The sequence below is a fragment of the Sinocyclocheilus rhinocerous genome, unplaced genomic scaffold (genome assembly GCF_001515625.1).
Source record: "Sinocyclocheilus rhinocerous isolate Xijiao unplaced genomic scaffold, SAMN03320098_v1.1 scaffold402, whole genome shotgun sequence".
NCBI classification, from domain to species: domain Eukaryota; kingdom Metazoa; phylum Chordata; class Actinopteri; order Cypriniformes; family Cyprinidae; genus Sinocyclocheilus; species Sinocyclocheilus rhinocerous.
This window is the reverse complement of record NW_015626336.1, coordinates 989,885-1,005,183: the sequence shown is the minus strand read 5'-3', so window position 1 is coordinate 1,005,183 and position 15,299 is coordinate 989,885. Positions and strand designations below refer to the sequence as shown.

Here is a 15,299-nt window from a genome sequence, read left to right as displayed (position 1 = left end):
GACTGCATAAATCATTTGTACAGCATGAGGCTCAGCGTGTGTGTGTGTTCACACACATTCCCGTTCCCCAGGAGAACTCGCTTTGCTCTAGTTGAAGTTTGCCCCAGTTTCAGCTCTCATTGCTTGTGCTGGAAAATGTTGTGTGTGTGTGTGTGTGTGTGTTTGCATTTCTACATATAAAAACACTTCATCTGCTGTTTTACTGTGATTCTTTGACTTCTCAGATTGGTGGAACTGTTTTAGGATGATATGTAGTAAGAATTTTTGTACAAAAATATCTATCACACTGGTCCATTTCATCATTTGTGGTGGCCAAAATTATTAGAACATCTTTCTTTCTTTCTTTCTTTCTTTCTTTCTTTCTTTCTTTCTTTCTTTCTTTCTTTCTTTCTTTCTTTCTTTCTTTCTTTCTTTCTTTCTTCCTTCCTTCCTACTTTTCATTTTATTTTATTTCATTTCTTATTTATTGATTGCAAAATGTCTCTACGTTTTCAATTACTTCACCATTGATTTATTTGTTTATTGTTGTTCGCTACATTCTCAAGGTGCATTTGATTTTGGTATTTTATGAGGTTTTTCACTGTAAGGCATATTTCACATTCTTTTTCATTTTACATGAAACAATACATGTATTGCATGCTGTATTGATGCGTCTATGCTGACATTACATTGTAGGTTTTTTTTTCATTCTGTGACATATTTAATCATTTAATTATATATTTATTTAATCAGATCCCTCCACATGTGTGTTTATGTGTGTGTGTGATTGATATGAATTTTATTCTTGAATTTTGTTTCTGTTGACTTCAGAACAAAAACAGCGCTTTTGAGTTTTGACAATATTAGTTCAGTCTTCAGTCACCATTACTTCAAACTTTTTTTAAAGATATTTTTGTGCCTTTTAAACAAATAATATATTTTTGCCTGTATTTGAAATATACCCAAATGATGTTGTATTTTTTATATATATAAACAGTTTGATGGTAGTATACTGTATGTAATGAGTAGAATGGCAGTATGATCAATAAATCAGTAATTATGAGAAGGCATGCATGTTTTGAGTAATAACTGGATAATTGTGTTGTCAGGGTGAGTATCAGCCAGATAAACCGTTATTGGATGAGGATTTGAAGAATGCGGTGTCTATTCATCATTCGCTGGCCATCAGAGCCACAGACTACAGCAAACGGCCAAACGTGTTTTACCTCCGGACCGCTGACTGGAGAGTCTACCTCTTTCAGGCTCCGTGAGTTCACACACCGAAAACATGCCACAGTCATCAGAATGTAATATTTCAACTTATTATCGAATGATTTTCCATTTTCATTTGATGCCATGAAGCTTATTTTTCATGGGCTTCTCTCTGACCTCCTCTCGTCTAGAGACATCACAATCAATTCACCATCCAATAAAATCAAGTCTCGTCCTACATTTTATGATGTTCTAGTTGAATATTCTGCTTAATATGGAAATACATTGTGATATACTATTATTGTTGTTATTAATATTTTTAATTTTTATATTTTGTGTTTTCATTTTAATTTAGGTTAAAGTTTTAGTCATTTTGTTTTGCAATATTTTTATTATTTTTATCTTTTTATGTATACATAGATTTTATTTTTTATAATTCAGTTTATTTTAATTTTAGTTCGTTGTAGTCCTTTTGTTCTGTTTTTATAATTTTTAATCTTTTTATGTCAACATAATTTTTATTTTTATTTCAGTTCATTTTAATTTTAGTTAGATTTACTTGTGTTTTTTTTTTTTTTATTAGTTTTAAAAAAAAATTTAATATGTCTATATATTTTTATTTTCTAAGTTTTAGTTTGAGTTATTTTAGTACATCAAGTTCAACTAAATGAAAAGCACAAATGTTGCCTTGGCAACTAGCTGAAATAAAAAAGTTTTTTATAGTGTTTTTAAAGTGTTTTATATTTTAATTTATGTCAGTTAAAGGTTATTTTATTTCAAGGAGCAAAACTGTTTTTATGGTTTTAGTTTTATTTAATTATAATAACCTGATAGCATTGCAAAATTATCTTAGTAGATAAATGAGAATTCATATTGACAAGTCTGTGTCACACAGTTGTGAAAATTGCTTGCTAACCACATGTGCATATGCTTCTATACAAAAACAAAAATTAAGATTTAACTGGAAAAAATGACTGCATAAATCATTTGTACAGCATGAGGCTCAGCGTGTGTGTGTGTTCACACACATTCCCGTTCCCCAGGAGAACTCGCTTTGCTCTAGTTGAAGTTTGCCCCAGTTTCAGCTCTCATTGCTTGTGCTGGAAAATGTTGTGTGTGTGTGTGTGTGTTTGCATTTCTACATATAAAAACACTTCATCTGCTGTTTTACTGTGATTCTTTGACTTCTCAGATTGGTGGAACTGTTTTAGGATGATATGTAGTAAGAATTTTTGTACAAAAATATCTATCACACTGGTCCATTTCATCATTTGTGGTGGCCAAAATTATTAGAACACTAGTATTTTCAGCAGCTAAAAAATGGTTTTAAGTCTTTGCGTTTAAAGCAGCTTTTGATGATGATCAGATCAGATCTCTGTGTGGAGCTCTGGCTGTTGTCAGACAAAAAATCTCACTGGATTATAACAATTAATGGCAAAATGAAAGTTTGGAAATGTAAACTGATATTTCCTACTGACACACTACAGCAAAAGATAGAAATAACTGACTTAAAACCACTTTTAGTTGCTGAAAATACTAGTGTTCTAATCATTTTGGCCACCACTGTACCAACTACAGAGCTCATTGTACGTCTGTCTTCAAAGGTTTATACATTATTACTAATAATGAAGAGAAGAAAATGTTGCAGTCTGGTACTTGTTTTAGATGTTTTCTATTATTATTATTAACATGGATTTGATTTGTTTGTGTAGGAATGCTGAACAAATGCAGTCTTGGATCACACGCATCAACACGGTGGCGGCCATGTTTTCAGCCCCGCCCCTCCCTGCTGCCATTGGCTCACAGAAGAAATTCAGTCGACCGCTGCTGCCAGGCTCCGCCTCCAAGCTGTCACAGGTCAAATCAGCTGATTTGCATAAAAGTTGTCACAAATGTTTTCGTTATAAGTCTTCATACTTAAAGACTTAATAAAGTCCTATAATAATAAATAATATGATGAATATAGCAATAAATATATATGAATAAACGGAACACTTTACAGTAAGGTTTAATTTGTCAGCATTAGTTAACTACATTAATTAACCTTAACTAAGATTAATTAATGCTATAGAAGTATTGTTTATCATTAGTTCATCTTAACTAATACAGATAACTAATGTTAACAAAAGAAACCTTGTTGTAAAGAGTAATATATTTTATCAAATAATTAGTTAATAAATATTAATAATTATTTTACCTATTTACATGATGCCCATTTCCATGACATGTATCACTTATTGATTTTGATGATGATCAGATCAGATCTCTGTGTGGAGCTCTGGCTGTTGTCAGACAAAAAATCTCACTGGATTATAACAATTAATGGCAAAATGAAAGTTTGGAAATGTAAACTGATATTTCCTACTGACACACTACAGCAAAAGATAGAAATAACTGACTTAAAACCACTTTTAGTTGCTGAAAATACTAGTGTTCTAATCATTTTGGCCACCACTGTACCAACTACAGAGCTCATTGTACGTCTGTCTTCAAAGGTTTATACATTATTACTAATAATGAAGAGAAGAAAATGTTGCAGTCTGGTACTTGTTTTAGATGTTTTCTATTATTATTATTAACATGGATTTGATTTGTTTGTGTAGGAATGCTGAACAAATGCAGTCTTGGATCACACGCATCAACACGGTGGCGGCCATGTTTTCAGCCCCGCCCCTCCCTGCTGCCATTGGCTCACAGAAGAAATTCAGTCGACCGCTGCTGCCAGGCTCCGCCTCCAAGCTGTCACAGGTCAAATCAGCTGATTTGCATAAAAGTTGTCACAAATGTTTTCGTTATAAGTCTTCATACTTAAAGACTTAATAAAGTCCTATAATAATAAATAATATGATGAATATAGCAATAAATATATATGAATAAACGGAACACTTTACAGTAAGGTTTAATTTGTCAGCATTAGTTAACTACATTAATTAACCTTAACTAAGATGAATTAATGCTATAGAAGTATTGTTTATCATTAGTTCATCTTAACTAATACAGATAACTAATGTTAACAAAAGAAACCTTGTTGTAAAGAGTAATATATTTTATCAAATAATTAGTTAATAAATATTAATAATTATTTTACCTATTTACATGATGCCCATTTCCATGACATGTATCACTTATTGATTTCAGTTAGGATGCTTCCTTAAAAGACAGCTACCTATGTAGGCAGTAGAGAGCAAGGAGGCTTGTTATGATTCATAAGAGTGACTGTGCATGTGCTGTATGTGTGCTTGTATCTGTGTTTATATAAGCTGCAGTGTTATAAAGTGTGTGTGTGTGTGTAGGAGGAGCAGGTACAGGCTCATGAAGCTCGATTTCGCTCCATCTCCACTGAGCTTGCACAACTGCGCTCTTATCCGCCTGACAGAAAGGTGAAAGGTCGTGAACTCGAGGAGTACCGGCTGAGAGAGGAGTATCTGGAGTTTGAGGTAAATATATACACTATCGTTCAAAAGTTTGGATTGGTAATATGTTTTAATGTTTTTGAAAGAAGTCTCTTCTGCTCACCATATATCTGATCACAAATACAGTAAAAACAGTAATATTGTGAAATATTATTACAATTTAACTATTTTCGGACTATACTTACAACTACGGTATTTTCTATTTAAATGTATTGGTAAAATGTGATCAAAGCTGAATTTTCAGCATCATTACTCCAGTCTTCAGTGTCACATGATGCTTCAGAAATCATTCTAATATGCTGATTTGATCCAGAAACATTTCTGATTATTGTCGGTGTTGACAACAGCTGCTTCATATTTTTGTGGAATTATTATACTTGTCTTTGTCACTTTTGATCAATTCTACATCTACATTCAAGATGTAGATGAGTTTGTTTCTCATCAGATTTGGAGAAATGCAGCATTGCGTCTCTTGCTCAGCAATGGATGCTCTGCAGTGAATGGGTGCCGTCAGAATGGGAGTCCAAACAGCTGATAAAAACATCACAATAATCCATACCACTCCAGTCCATCTATTAATGTCTTATGAAGAGAAAAGCTTGTAAGAAACAAATCCATCATTAAGGAATTCCAGCTGCTTCCGGCTAAAATACGAGTCCATAATAACGCTTCCTCCAGTGAAAAAATCCATTTACTGTTGTCCTCTCACATCAAAATCCACTCACATATTTGTTTACTCATATTTGTTTTGTCTTGTAAACAGTGCTTGATCTGTGCAGATTTCTCTGTGAACAGTGAACGACTTTTTCACTGTAGAAAGCAACATTAGGCATTATGGACATCTTAATGATAGATTTGTTTCTTACAAACACAAAGCTTTTGGCTTCTCAAGACATTAACTGATGGACTGGAGTGCTGTGGATTACTTGTGGATTATTGTGATGTTTTTATCAGCTGTTTGGACTCTCATTCTGACGGCACCCATTCACTGCAGAGCATCCATTGCTGAGCAAGTGATGGAATGCTACATTTCTCCAAATCTGATGAAGAAACAAACTCATCTACATCTTGGATGGCCTGAGGGTGAATGCATTTTCATCAAGTTAATAAAACGTCCCTCTCTCGTAGAAAACGCGCTATGAGACGTACAGCATGCTCCTGCGGGCGAAGCAGCGCTGCGGCGACGATGACCTGTCAGTGTTTGAGGCCATGCTCCTGGAGGAAGGTGCGCTACAGAGAGCTCAGTCCAGCCCCACGCTTCAGGGCAGCAGTATGACCTGCAGCACCAGAGACGGCGCGAGCCAAAGCATCGCCGCTGATGCACAAGAACTGTCTGGAAACGGAAACAACGGCTGCTCCCGCGGTCAGGGCCAGAGACACAGCTACCGGCAGGCCGTCTGCAAGTGAAGCCACCACCGCCATCCACAGGAAGCTCGCTGTACTGGAGAGGAAGTGAGGTCTCTCTCTTTCCTGTGTGCGCCCTCCTGCTCTGTGTGCCATCAGGAAGGGGTGTAGATTCCGACTGAATCGGACTCTGTGATTGGCTGATGGCTGGGTGATGTCACAACACAAGGTGCTATGGGATCTGGACGGGAGAGCGTGATTGGGATTCGGAGGAACGTAAATATGAAACGCATAACCTTCCTTTGCCTTCTAGTTCTCGGTTTCTTCTGCGACTTCTCGCCCGAAGCCATTTCATCACACACTACCAAGTCAACCAAGTCAAATCACCAAGTCGAACCTTTAAGATATGATTGTGTTGGAAAGTCTTTAGTTTTTGCATTTGTAGAAATAACTCATTTGTTTACAATGCATATTAAAATTCACCAATTCTGCTCAAGATGGTCAGGAGAAGTACGAACGCTCGACAAAGCGACGTCTAAGATGTGTGTATTTCGCACGGTGAAACACAATGCTTGTTGTGTGTGGTGTTTAGGAGCGGTAGACGAGCAGAAAGCTGACTAGCCCGTATGCAACTAGTTGTTTCTTCATGTTGTTCTCGGCATTAGCGATCTGTATTTGTACAATAATGCACAGGGACATCAAAGTCACTAAATTCACCATCCGTTTGCTCCGCAAAACCCTGTTTTGCCCTAAAACGTCTTTTGCACTGAACACCAAGTATTATCACACTGCAAAACTCATTTTCTCAGTCAATTTTGTATTTTTTCTGAAAAAAAAATGTAAACATCCTTAAAATGAGATGCATTAATTTAAGAAACAAATTTTGTGTATTGAAGTTTTTTCTTACTTGATTTACAGATTGTATTTTCCCTAGTTTTTCAGCACAAACCTCGCCAAATTTTGTTAGATTTATGCTTAAAATAGGGGAAAAAACCATTTGCGAATAAACCTAATTTAAGATATATTCTCTGAAAACAAGTTTGAGCATGCAAAAGTACATTTTAAGAGTGTCTAGATGTTTTTTTTGTTGAAAATTAAAACATCAATTGAGTTGAGAAACAGTTTTTTGTATACTGTGTCTAGAATCTAGAAGTTTTTCTCACATCATTAAAATAGTTTCTCGTTTTTAAGCAGAAATCTCAACCATTTTTGTTAGATTTATTGTTTAGATTAAAAAAGAAAAAAGTTTTATTTGTGAATGAGTTAAGAAAAATAAACTGAATTCAAGACATGTACTCTGAAAACAAGTTTCAGTATGCAAATATACATTTTGAGAATGTTTAAATGTTTTTAGTGGCAATTAAAATTAGATCTATTTAGTTGAGAAACAAATTTTGCATATGTCTTGATGTTTTCTCACCCCATTGAAAAACATTTTTCTCATTTTTAAGCACAAACCTCTCTAAATTTTGTTAGATTTCTGTTTAAAACAAGAAAAAACTATTTGCAAGTGAATTAAAATAAACTTAAATCAAGATATATTCTCTGAAGTTCTAACATGTAAGAGTATATTTTAAGGATATTTAGATATTTTTCATGAAAATTAAAATGAGATCTATTTAATTTTAAAAAATTGTGATAAATCTTGAATTAAGTTTATTAGCATTTTTGTTGTGAATAAGAAAAATAAACTTGATTCAAGATATATTCTCTGAAAACAAGTTCTATTGGCAAAACGTTTTTAGGCAGAAACCTCACAAAATTTAGCTAGATTTATGCCTAAAACGGGAAAAAAATCAGTTTGCAAAATCCAAGATGTTTTCTCTGAAAGCAGAATATGCAAAAGTACATTTTAGGGATGTTTATGTATGTTAGTGAAAGAAACAAGACAAAAAAACAGCGTGAGAAAATGATTTCTGATACGCGTATCTTTGTCTGTATAGTTCATTTCTTGAATATGCTCTCTTTTAGCTTCTCGTCCTTGTCTTTCTGCATTATTCTCTTGGCTGAATGTTGTCTGCTGTGTACGGCATGGCTGACTAGTGACAATCTATCGTGTTTGTTCGGTTCAACAGAAGCTGAAGTCGGTAGGAGGCTGGCTGTGTGTAGTTCATGAGTCAAACGGACCTGTTACCCACGCAGCGCACTGAATGTCATCTTTCTCCTGTTAAACGCAGTTAGTCAGTGTTTAAGACGCACTTCCCCTTATTGCTTTCTTATGTAATCGATGAGAGAGAGTGTGTATATGCACAAAATATATCACCTATTTAAGGAATGTTTTAAATCTTATAATGAATGTGGTGTGTCAAAATGAAAAACTGCCACATGCAATATTCAGCATAGGCCTGTTTGTGTGATCAACGCATATGTGGATGTTTAATTACACGGCACGCGGCTTCCTGTGACATGATGAATCGGGTGCTTGAAACCGTTGAATGTACCATGTTTTTCACCATGGTGACGAGATTCTGGCATCGCGTTTCAGTCTCAAGCATTGGTTTTTCTTTCATGGATCCTTTCGATAATCAGGTGATGTTTCAACGAGTAAATATGGTGTAAAAGAACATTTCCTCAAACTCTCTGAGCTGTCTTTAGTCAAAGCGGACGTATCTTACAATGTTACAGTGAGTTTAAAGGGCAGATAGGAAATACAAGAGGAATAGAAGTTTTAAAAAAATATATCTGTTTATGAATTTTGTAAAGTCACTTGGGTGAATATCGCAAGAAAATGTGTCCAAGTCACATTTCACTCTAAAGTCAAACAAACATTTTTTAGGACCATTAAAGATTTCTTATATATATATATATATATTAGATGTTATTTCATGACAATTAAACGCATTTTATTTTGCAATTCCCATTACTTCATGCTCTTTAGATTCTGTTTATTTGCATTTATTTTGCAATTCCCATTATTTTATGCTCTTTATATTCTGTTTAATGTATTAGACTGACAAAAATACTGTAAAAAAAAATAACATTCTTTTTGAAGTTGTCATTGTTTAAAATACAAAAATACTACTATGATATATACATTTTAGGTAAAGAAATTGAAGGCCACTTTTAGGACTATTATATTTATATTATTTAATGGTGCTTTGGGTTTGAGAAAAGGGCAATATAAATAAAATGCATTATTATTATTATTGTTTAATTGTCCTAAAATAAGCTTGAATATCTTTTATCTTAACCTAATTTTTTTTATATATATTGGCATTGTGACATTAGACATTATTTTCATGACATTTAAGCACACATTTTATATCCCATTTTTGTCTTGATTTTGGTGTAAAATCATGATCTGGGTGTGCTTTGTGAGATTCACTCAATTCGTGAACCGCCAGTGTTGATTTCACTGCTGAAATCTGCTGTTGTACATCTAATATAGTCCACCTGATCGATACAGCGCTGTATATCCAGAGAGCATGATGTGGAATAGTCTTGTGCGGTTTTAGGTGAATATAAAGTCGGAAAGCCATTCTCTGCTCAGGTGTCATTTGAATATAATGTAACTGTTGCCATGCATTCTTCTACCAGCAGAGAGCGCGGTCTTCAGCCTAACATACGAAACCAGAGCGAGAGTGGAAAGTTCCACTGATGCGTTGCTCGGTTTGTGTTTGTACGCATATTTATGTCATTTTGTTTACTTTTCATGTTTAATGTTGATTTAATGTCCAGTGTGTGTCGATATACTGCTCTATATGCACATACAAACACACACATCACGTCTGACTGACTGCTGAGTGTCTGTCGTGTCCTGCTTTGATCAAATCTGTCGTCTTTGATTAATATGATTATCATATGAAACTATATTTTTAATTAAGCAGCACCTGAATGTACATAAACGGCATGAAATTCTTCTGCTCTCATTTGCATCTTGTGTCTTGTTCTGAGGTGATTATATGCATCGTGTTTTGTTGTTGATCGAGCGTCGTTCCATGACTTGGTGGAGGATTGCTGCTTGTTAGTTATAATGTAAATGAGGACAAAACTGATGTTGTTGTCGACTGAAAGTGAAGGAAACGCTAAATTTTGTTGACTTTTTTCAAGTTTCTTTATTCTTTCACTTTGTTCCTGGTCTTTCATATGTGGTTCGCTTGTATACAGTTCTGTAAGGACTGTGTTTGTACAGCCTCTCTTTATGATGGCCTAGAAGAATACAGAAATAAATAACAAAGAATTATGAAACGCACCAAACTTCCCGTCTGAACTTCTTGATTGTTTTAGATTTCAAAATTGATTGTTTGATGCATTACTGGATTTCCACACTGCGTGAATTATATTAAAACACGTTTTTGAGAGGTCAGCTTTTGTAAAGGAGTTTTTAAAGGTCATTTTCAGGGTGATTAGTTAATGCACTGAAACCATTAAAAACAACAAATATCACATGCATGCTATAATCATTAAACAAACATTTCCATCAGTGTTGTATACCATGTCTGTTTTGAATAAGCTGTGTTTATTTATATATGTAAGAAAACATTCTACAAATGTGCAAATCTCATTGCAAGAATTCACATTCTGATTTGCGGATGTACAAAATTCGTCTGTGACTTCACTTTTTGATGCAGGTGTGTGAATGTGTTTTGCACCATATTCACTGCAGCAATAGTAGCAAAACATGTGAGCATACAAGTTTCTTGATTTGTGATTCGTAGAATAGGATTTGTGCACCTGCAATGAAGGATTTGAGAAGGTGTAACTGCACTCTAAAAAATGCTGGGTTAAATACAACCCAGTGCTGGGTAAAATAGGGACAAACCCAGCAAATTTGGCTGTTTTGACCCAGCGGTTGGGTTAAATGCTTAACCCAACCTTCTGGGTAGTAACCCAACCGCTGGGTCAAAACAACCCAATTGCTGGGTTTGTCCCCATTTTACCCAGCCCTGGGTTGTATTTAACCCAGCATTTTTTAGAGTGTGTTGTGTTGTGTTTGTGGGTGAAAAAAAATCGACAAGTTTGCAACTTTTGTCTGTGACTTCAGATTTACTGATACACATGTGTTATTCTATTATACAAATGGGCTATTCTCTACAACTACAAATTACGCTGTCACAGACGCTCAGTTGTTTCGCACCAAAATACCTTCATATATAAACTGAAAGTGAAGGAAACAATACACAGTTTTGTTTCGTTGAACTTTCTTTATTCTTTCACTATGGTCTTGGTCTTTTGTATGAATTCACTTCTAAAATGTTCTGTACGGTCCGTGTTTGTACAGCCTCTCTTTTAATTCTATAATGAATCACACCAAAATTCCCATGTGAAGATATTTATTGGGTTTTAGTAGGTAATAAAACGGCGATTGGCTACAAGTTTGTTTTGCTATTCGGCCCGAATCAGTTTTCTGAAGTGTTTTTGAAAAATCACATACCCTGCCTTTAAATTCACTTATGGAGTTTAAATTTGGAAGAAGAAAGATTTAGCCTAATATTACAATCAATTAAAAATTGTTCATTTGACATTTAATGATGCTTCCCATATTTCCACATTGTGTGCATTATATTAAACCACTTTTTTCAATTGGTCAGCTTTTGTAGGTCATTTTCAGAGCTTTTACTTCATGCACTGCACTGGCGCTGCAGGCTTGAGCTCAAACTGACTATGATTATCATTATCATACTTTTACTATGATTTATCAGCCAACTGAGGACTGACTTGGGCTGATTCCCTGCCGCGTGACGCAGAGAGTTTGAGCGCAGTGGAGACAAACAAAGGGAAACAGGTGAGCGGGACACAGACAGACGTAATTGAACCTTCTACTAAATGACAAAACAATGATTCCAAAGCATTTTAAATGCATGGTTATTACAGAGAGAGCACCCTAAAGCAACATGGGAAACATTTGTTTGTAATGTTGCAAATCATGATGGAAAATGTTATACAAACTGCATTCATATTTTGACACGTGGTTTAACGGCTCATGTGCCTGCAAAGGTGATGTGATGCATCAAAAATTTGTTTGCCTTTGATGAGGAAAAGATTTTGCATTAATAAGCAGGTTCTCTCAGGTCACTGGTGTAAAATTACTATAATATATATATATGATTTACTCTAGATCAGGTCATGATTTTTCTACACATTTCCGAGAGTTTATGGAAGTGATACTGCTTTTTGAAAATGTGTCTTCATCAAAATTGGCTCAGATAATCTTTAGCTCACATAAAAATGTCATTTTTGATATTCAACACCATTCTCCAGAAACATTGCTCAGAGGTTTCCCAAGTTGATGCGTAGGATCTGAATATATTCCTTATCCATTTGTGTCATTCTGCAGGAATTCTGTAGATGTATGTTGTTAAAATTTGAATAGAAGAGATTTAGAAATAGAATATTATTGGTTAAACCATTTGTACATATTAATTGTAAATCATTAATATGGACAAATGAAACTTCTTCAAACCTGTGTATCATATTATCATATTTTTGCATTAGAATTGATGTGAAACAATTATGTATTCTGTTATATATTATAAGCAAGCAATAACGTCTTAATTTGTGACATGTTTTTAAAGGGATAGTTCACCCAAAAATGAAAATGTGATGTTTATCTGCTTACCCCCAGGGCATCCAAGATGAAAGTGACTTTGTTTCTTCGGTAGAACACAAATTATGATTTTTAACTCCAGCCGTTGCAGTCTATCAGTCGTATAATGCATGGCAATGGTAACAAAATCTATGAGAGTAAAAAAAACATGCACAGACAAATCCAAATTAAACCCTGCGGCTCGTGACGACACATTGACGTCCTAAGACACGAAACGATCGGTTTGTGCGAGAAACTGAACCCTGGGGGTAAGCAGATAAACATCAAATTTTCATTTTTGGGTGAACTATCCCTTTAATGACTGATATTTATATGCACAGACAGTGATGTGCAAGACCTTCCAGGACCAGCCAAGCTCTTTATACTTGGACTTCTTCTCTGTCACATGACACAGAGAGTTGGAGTCCAACGGGGTGAGGGACTCGAAAAATGTTGGCAAGACACAGTGGTACTTCTGCTACTGCATTACAAAAGCAATAATTCCAAAACTATTTTAAATGCATGTTTATTAGAGTGAAACTTACTCTAAAGCAACATTGGAAACACATCGCTCGAGACTTAACAGTTGTGGCTTGTGTTGATGGAAAATCTTTACAAACTGCATTCATATTTTGACGTGGTTTAACGACTCAAGGTGCATTTGGAGGTGATGCAATCAATTAAAAACCTGTTTACCTTTGATGAGGGAGAGATTTTGCAATGACAGGTTCTCTCGTGGGTGGATAAGTGTTTATCTAATGAGTTCAGTTTTCTTTATAAAGCGTTTCTAACAATGCATGTCGTTCAAAAGCAGCTTTACTTTTTCTATGACAACAAATAGTGTAGCATCAAGAAGATAACATATAAGAAAATTTCTAAGCAGTGTCACATCTCATCATATTTGATATTTTAGATTTGGTCTGCGTGTGTAGAGAATCCGTTTTCATCAGATTCTTAGCAGCAAAATCATATTGTGAAGTCTGTGTGGAGAATCTGACTGTCTGCAGTCTGACAGGCTGAATTTGTGTTTCTGATTTAAACAATGTTATAAAAGATTTTAAATGTGCCTTTACAGCGGAAGTCAAGATCACAAATGTATCGGGAACATCAGCACCAGACACAACAGCAGGTCTTGGATCTAAGGTTTCTGTCTTCGCTGCAGCTGTGGGATGTTTCATCTCAAACTATAGCCTATAAGTGCCTAAATAATATAAAATACATTATACATCCAATGTAAACAAGTTATTGTTAAATAGGCTATTACTTTATTGCAGTTATGTTATCAACCATCTTTGCATGTGTGGATGATAGCACAAAAGACCATTTTACAAAAATAAACATATAAGCAAACAAACAAATAAATAAACCTTATGAGGGAGCATGACCCAGGACTCCACTAAAACAGTCCACACTTCAACCCCACCAATGTTCAAACCAAAACTACGCCCTTGGTTGGAGCTAAACTCAGGACAGTGGTCCTCCAGGACCGAAGTTGCCCAGCCCTGATGTAGCCTATTGATGGCCGCTGTCATCTTTTTTTTTTTTTACTTTTTTTTTATTAATGCCAAAACACTTAATAACAAGCATATAACCACAACAACCTCAAAAACAATAGAGGACAAAATGCAAAACATAATACAAGATAGAAAGTAAAAAATAAATAAATAAACGAAATAAATAAAACTAAGAACAAACAAATAAATAACCAGAGGGGGGGAATTATACAAGGTTAAACATTGAAAGCAATTTTTGACTTTTGAATGATTTTTAGTTTTTTTATGTCCATCAAAGATAAAACGTAAGAATTATAGTCAACCAGAAAAATTGACAGTACTGGGTTCTTACCCAAAAATGTACACTTATGAATAAAAAATGTGCGAAGTATAATAAAAAGATTAACAATATATTGAATCCAAAAGTTAGAGTTATAATAAAAGAAAATAATATCAAAAGTGTTGATACATATTCTAACATTTGTTTTATCTGAGAGATAGGTACATAACTCATTCCAAAAAAAATTAACACAAACACATTCACAAAAAATATGTACAATGGTCTCTTTTATATCACAGAAAGTACTTTTTTTCAATATTTTGCATATACTTATTAAGTACACTATTACAAGGGTAGCATCTATGTAATATTTTAAGGCCGCTGTCATCGTCTTTATGGAATGTAGGGGAAATTTGCAGGTTGGTAACAGCACCAACTGCTGGTCAAAAATGTTGTTACAACATAAAGAACTGTGAGTCATGTTGAAAGTGAAAGTTTGTAGCCTCTATTTAAACGCTCGTGTGAGCAGCAGAGAGAGTCAGAGTGGAATAAACTTGAGGACACACAGACCGCAGGTGAGCAATAATTCCCTTAATATTTACTAATTCATAAGCAACTACAGGAAAATCTTCAAATACATTTATTACACATTTAGCAGATATTTCAAAATGCCGACTATAGAAAACTTTAAAAAATGGTTTTGTCTGATTAGTGTTGCAGTGTTTCATACAGAATTATATTTGTTTTTCGTTCAACCAGTAAAAAATAATGAAACAGAAAGATTTTTATTTCATGATGTTCAGTTTCTGTCGCGGATACATTGTCGTGAACGGATGTGTTTTATTGTGTGCTTTCAGTGACTTACTGTAATACATCTTGTGGTTTTGCATGTATTTTACACTTATAATCCCTTCAACGCTTCAAAAAGTATGATTTGTGTGTGTGTGTGTGTGTGTGCGCGCGTTTTTGTGACAAATGAGGACATAAATTTGTATAATGACAAGGGTATGACATAGGTATTACAAGGAGAAGGTGACTTTTCAGGACATTAC

General features: G+C 34.7%; 2 protein-coding genes across 3 annotated transcripts in view; both read left to right on the top strand.

Moving 5' to 3' along the window:
* Window positions 1-6,929, top strand: part of LOC107711419 (uncharacterized) — a 55,340-nt gene extending 48,411 nt beyond the window's left edge. Inside the window, exons 17-19 of the mRNA XM_016516412.1 lie at window positions 2,904-3,048; window positions 4,485-4,628; window positions 5,733-6,929. Of these exons, the coding sequence (XP_016371898.1) occupies window positions 2,904-3,048; window positions 4,485-4,628; window positions 5,733-6,011 (568 nt within the window). The 3' untranslated portion in view covers window positions 6,012-6,929. The remainder of the gene's footprint in view (window positions 1-2,903; window positions 3,049-4,484; window positions 4,629-5,732) is intronic.
* A 7,839-nt stretch (window positions 6,930-14,768) lies between these two features.
* LOC107711325 (uncharacterized) overlaps window positions 14,769-15,299 on the top strand; it is an 11,539-nt gene continuing 11,008 nt past the window's right edge. For both annotated transcript variants that reach the window (XM_016516308.1, XM_016516300.1), the window contains exon 1: window positions 14,769-14,822. The gene's annotated coding sequence lies outside the window, so the exon portion shown is untranslated. The remainder of the gene's footprint in view (window positions 14,823-15,299) is intronic.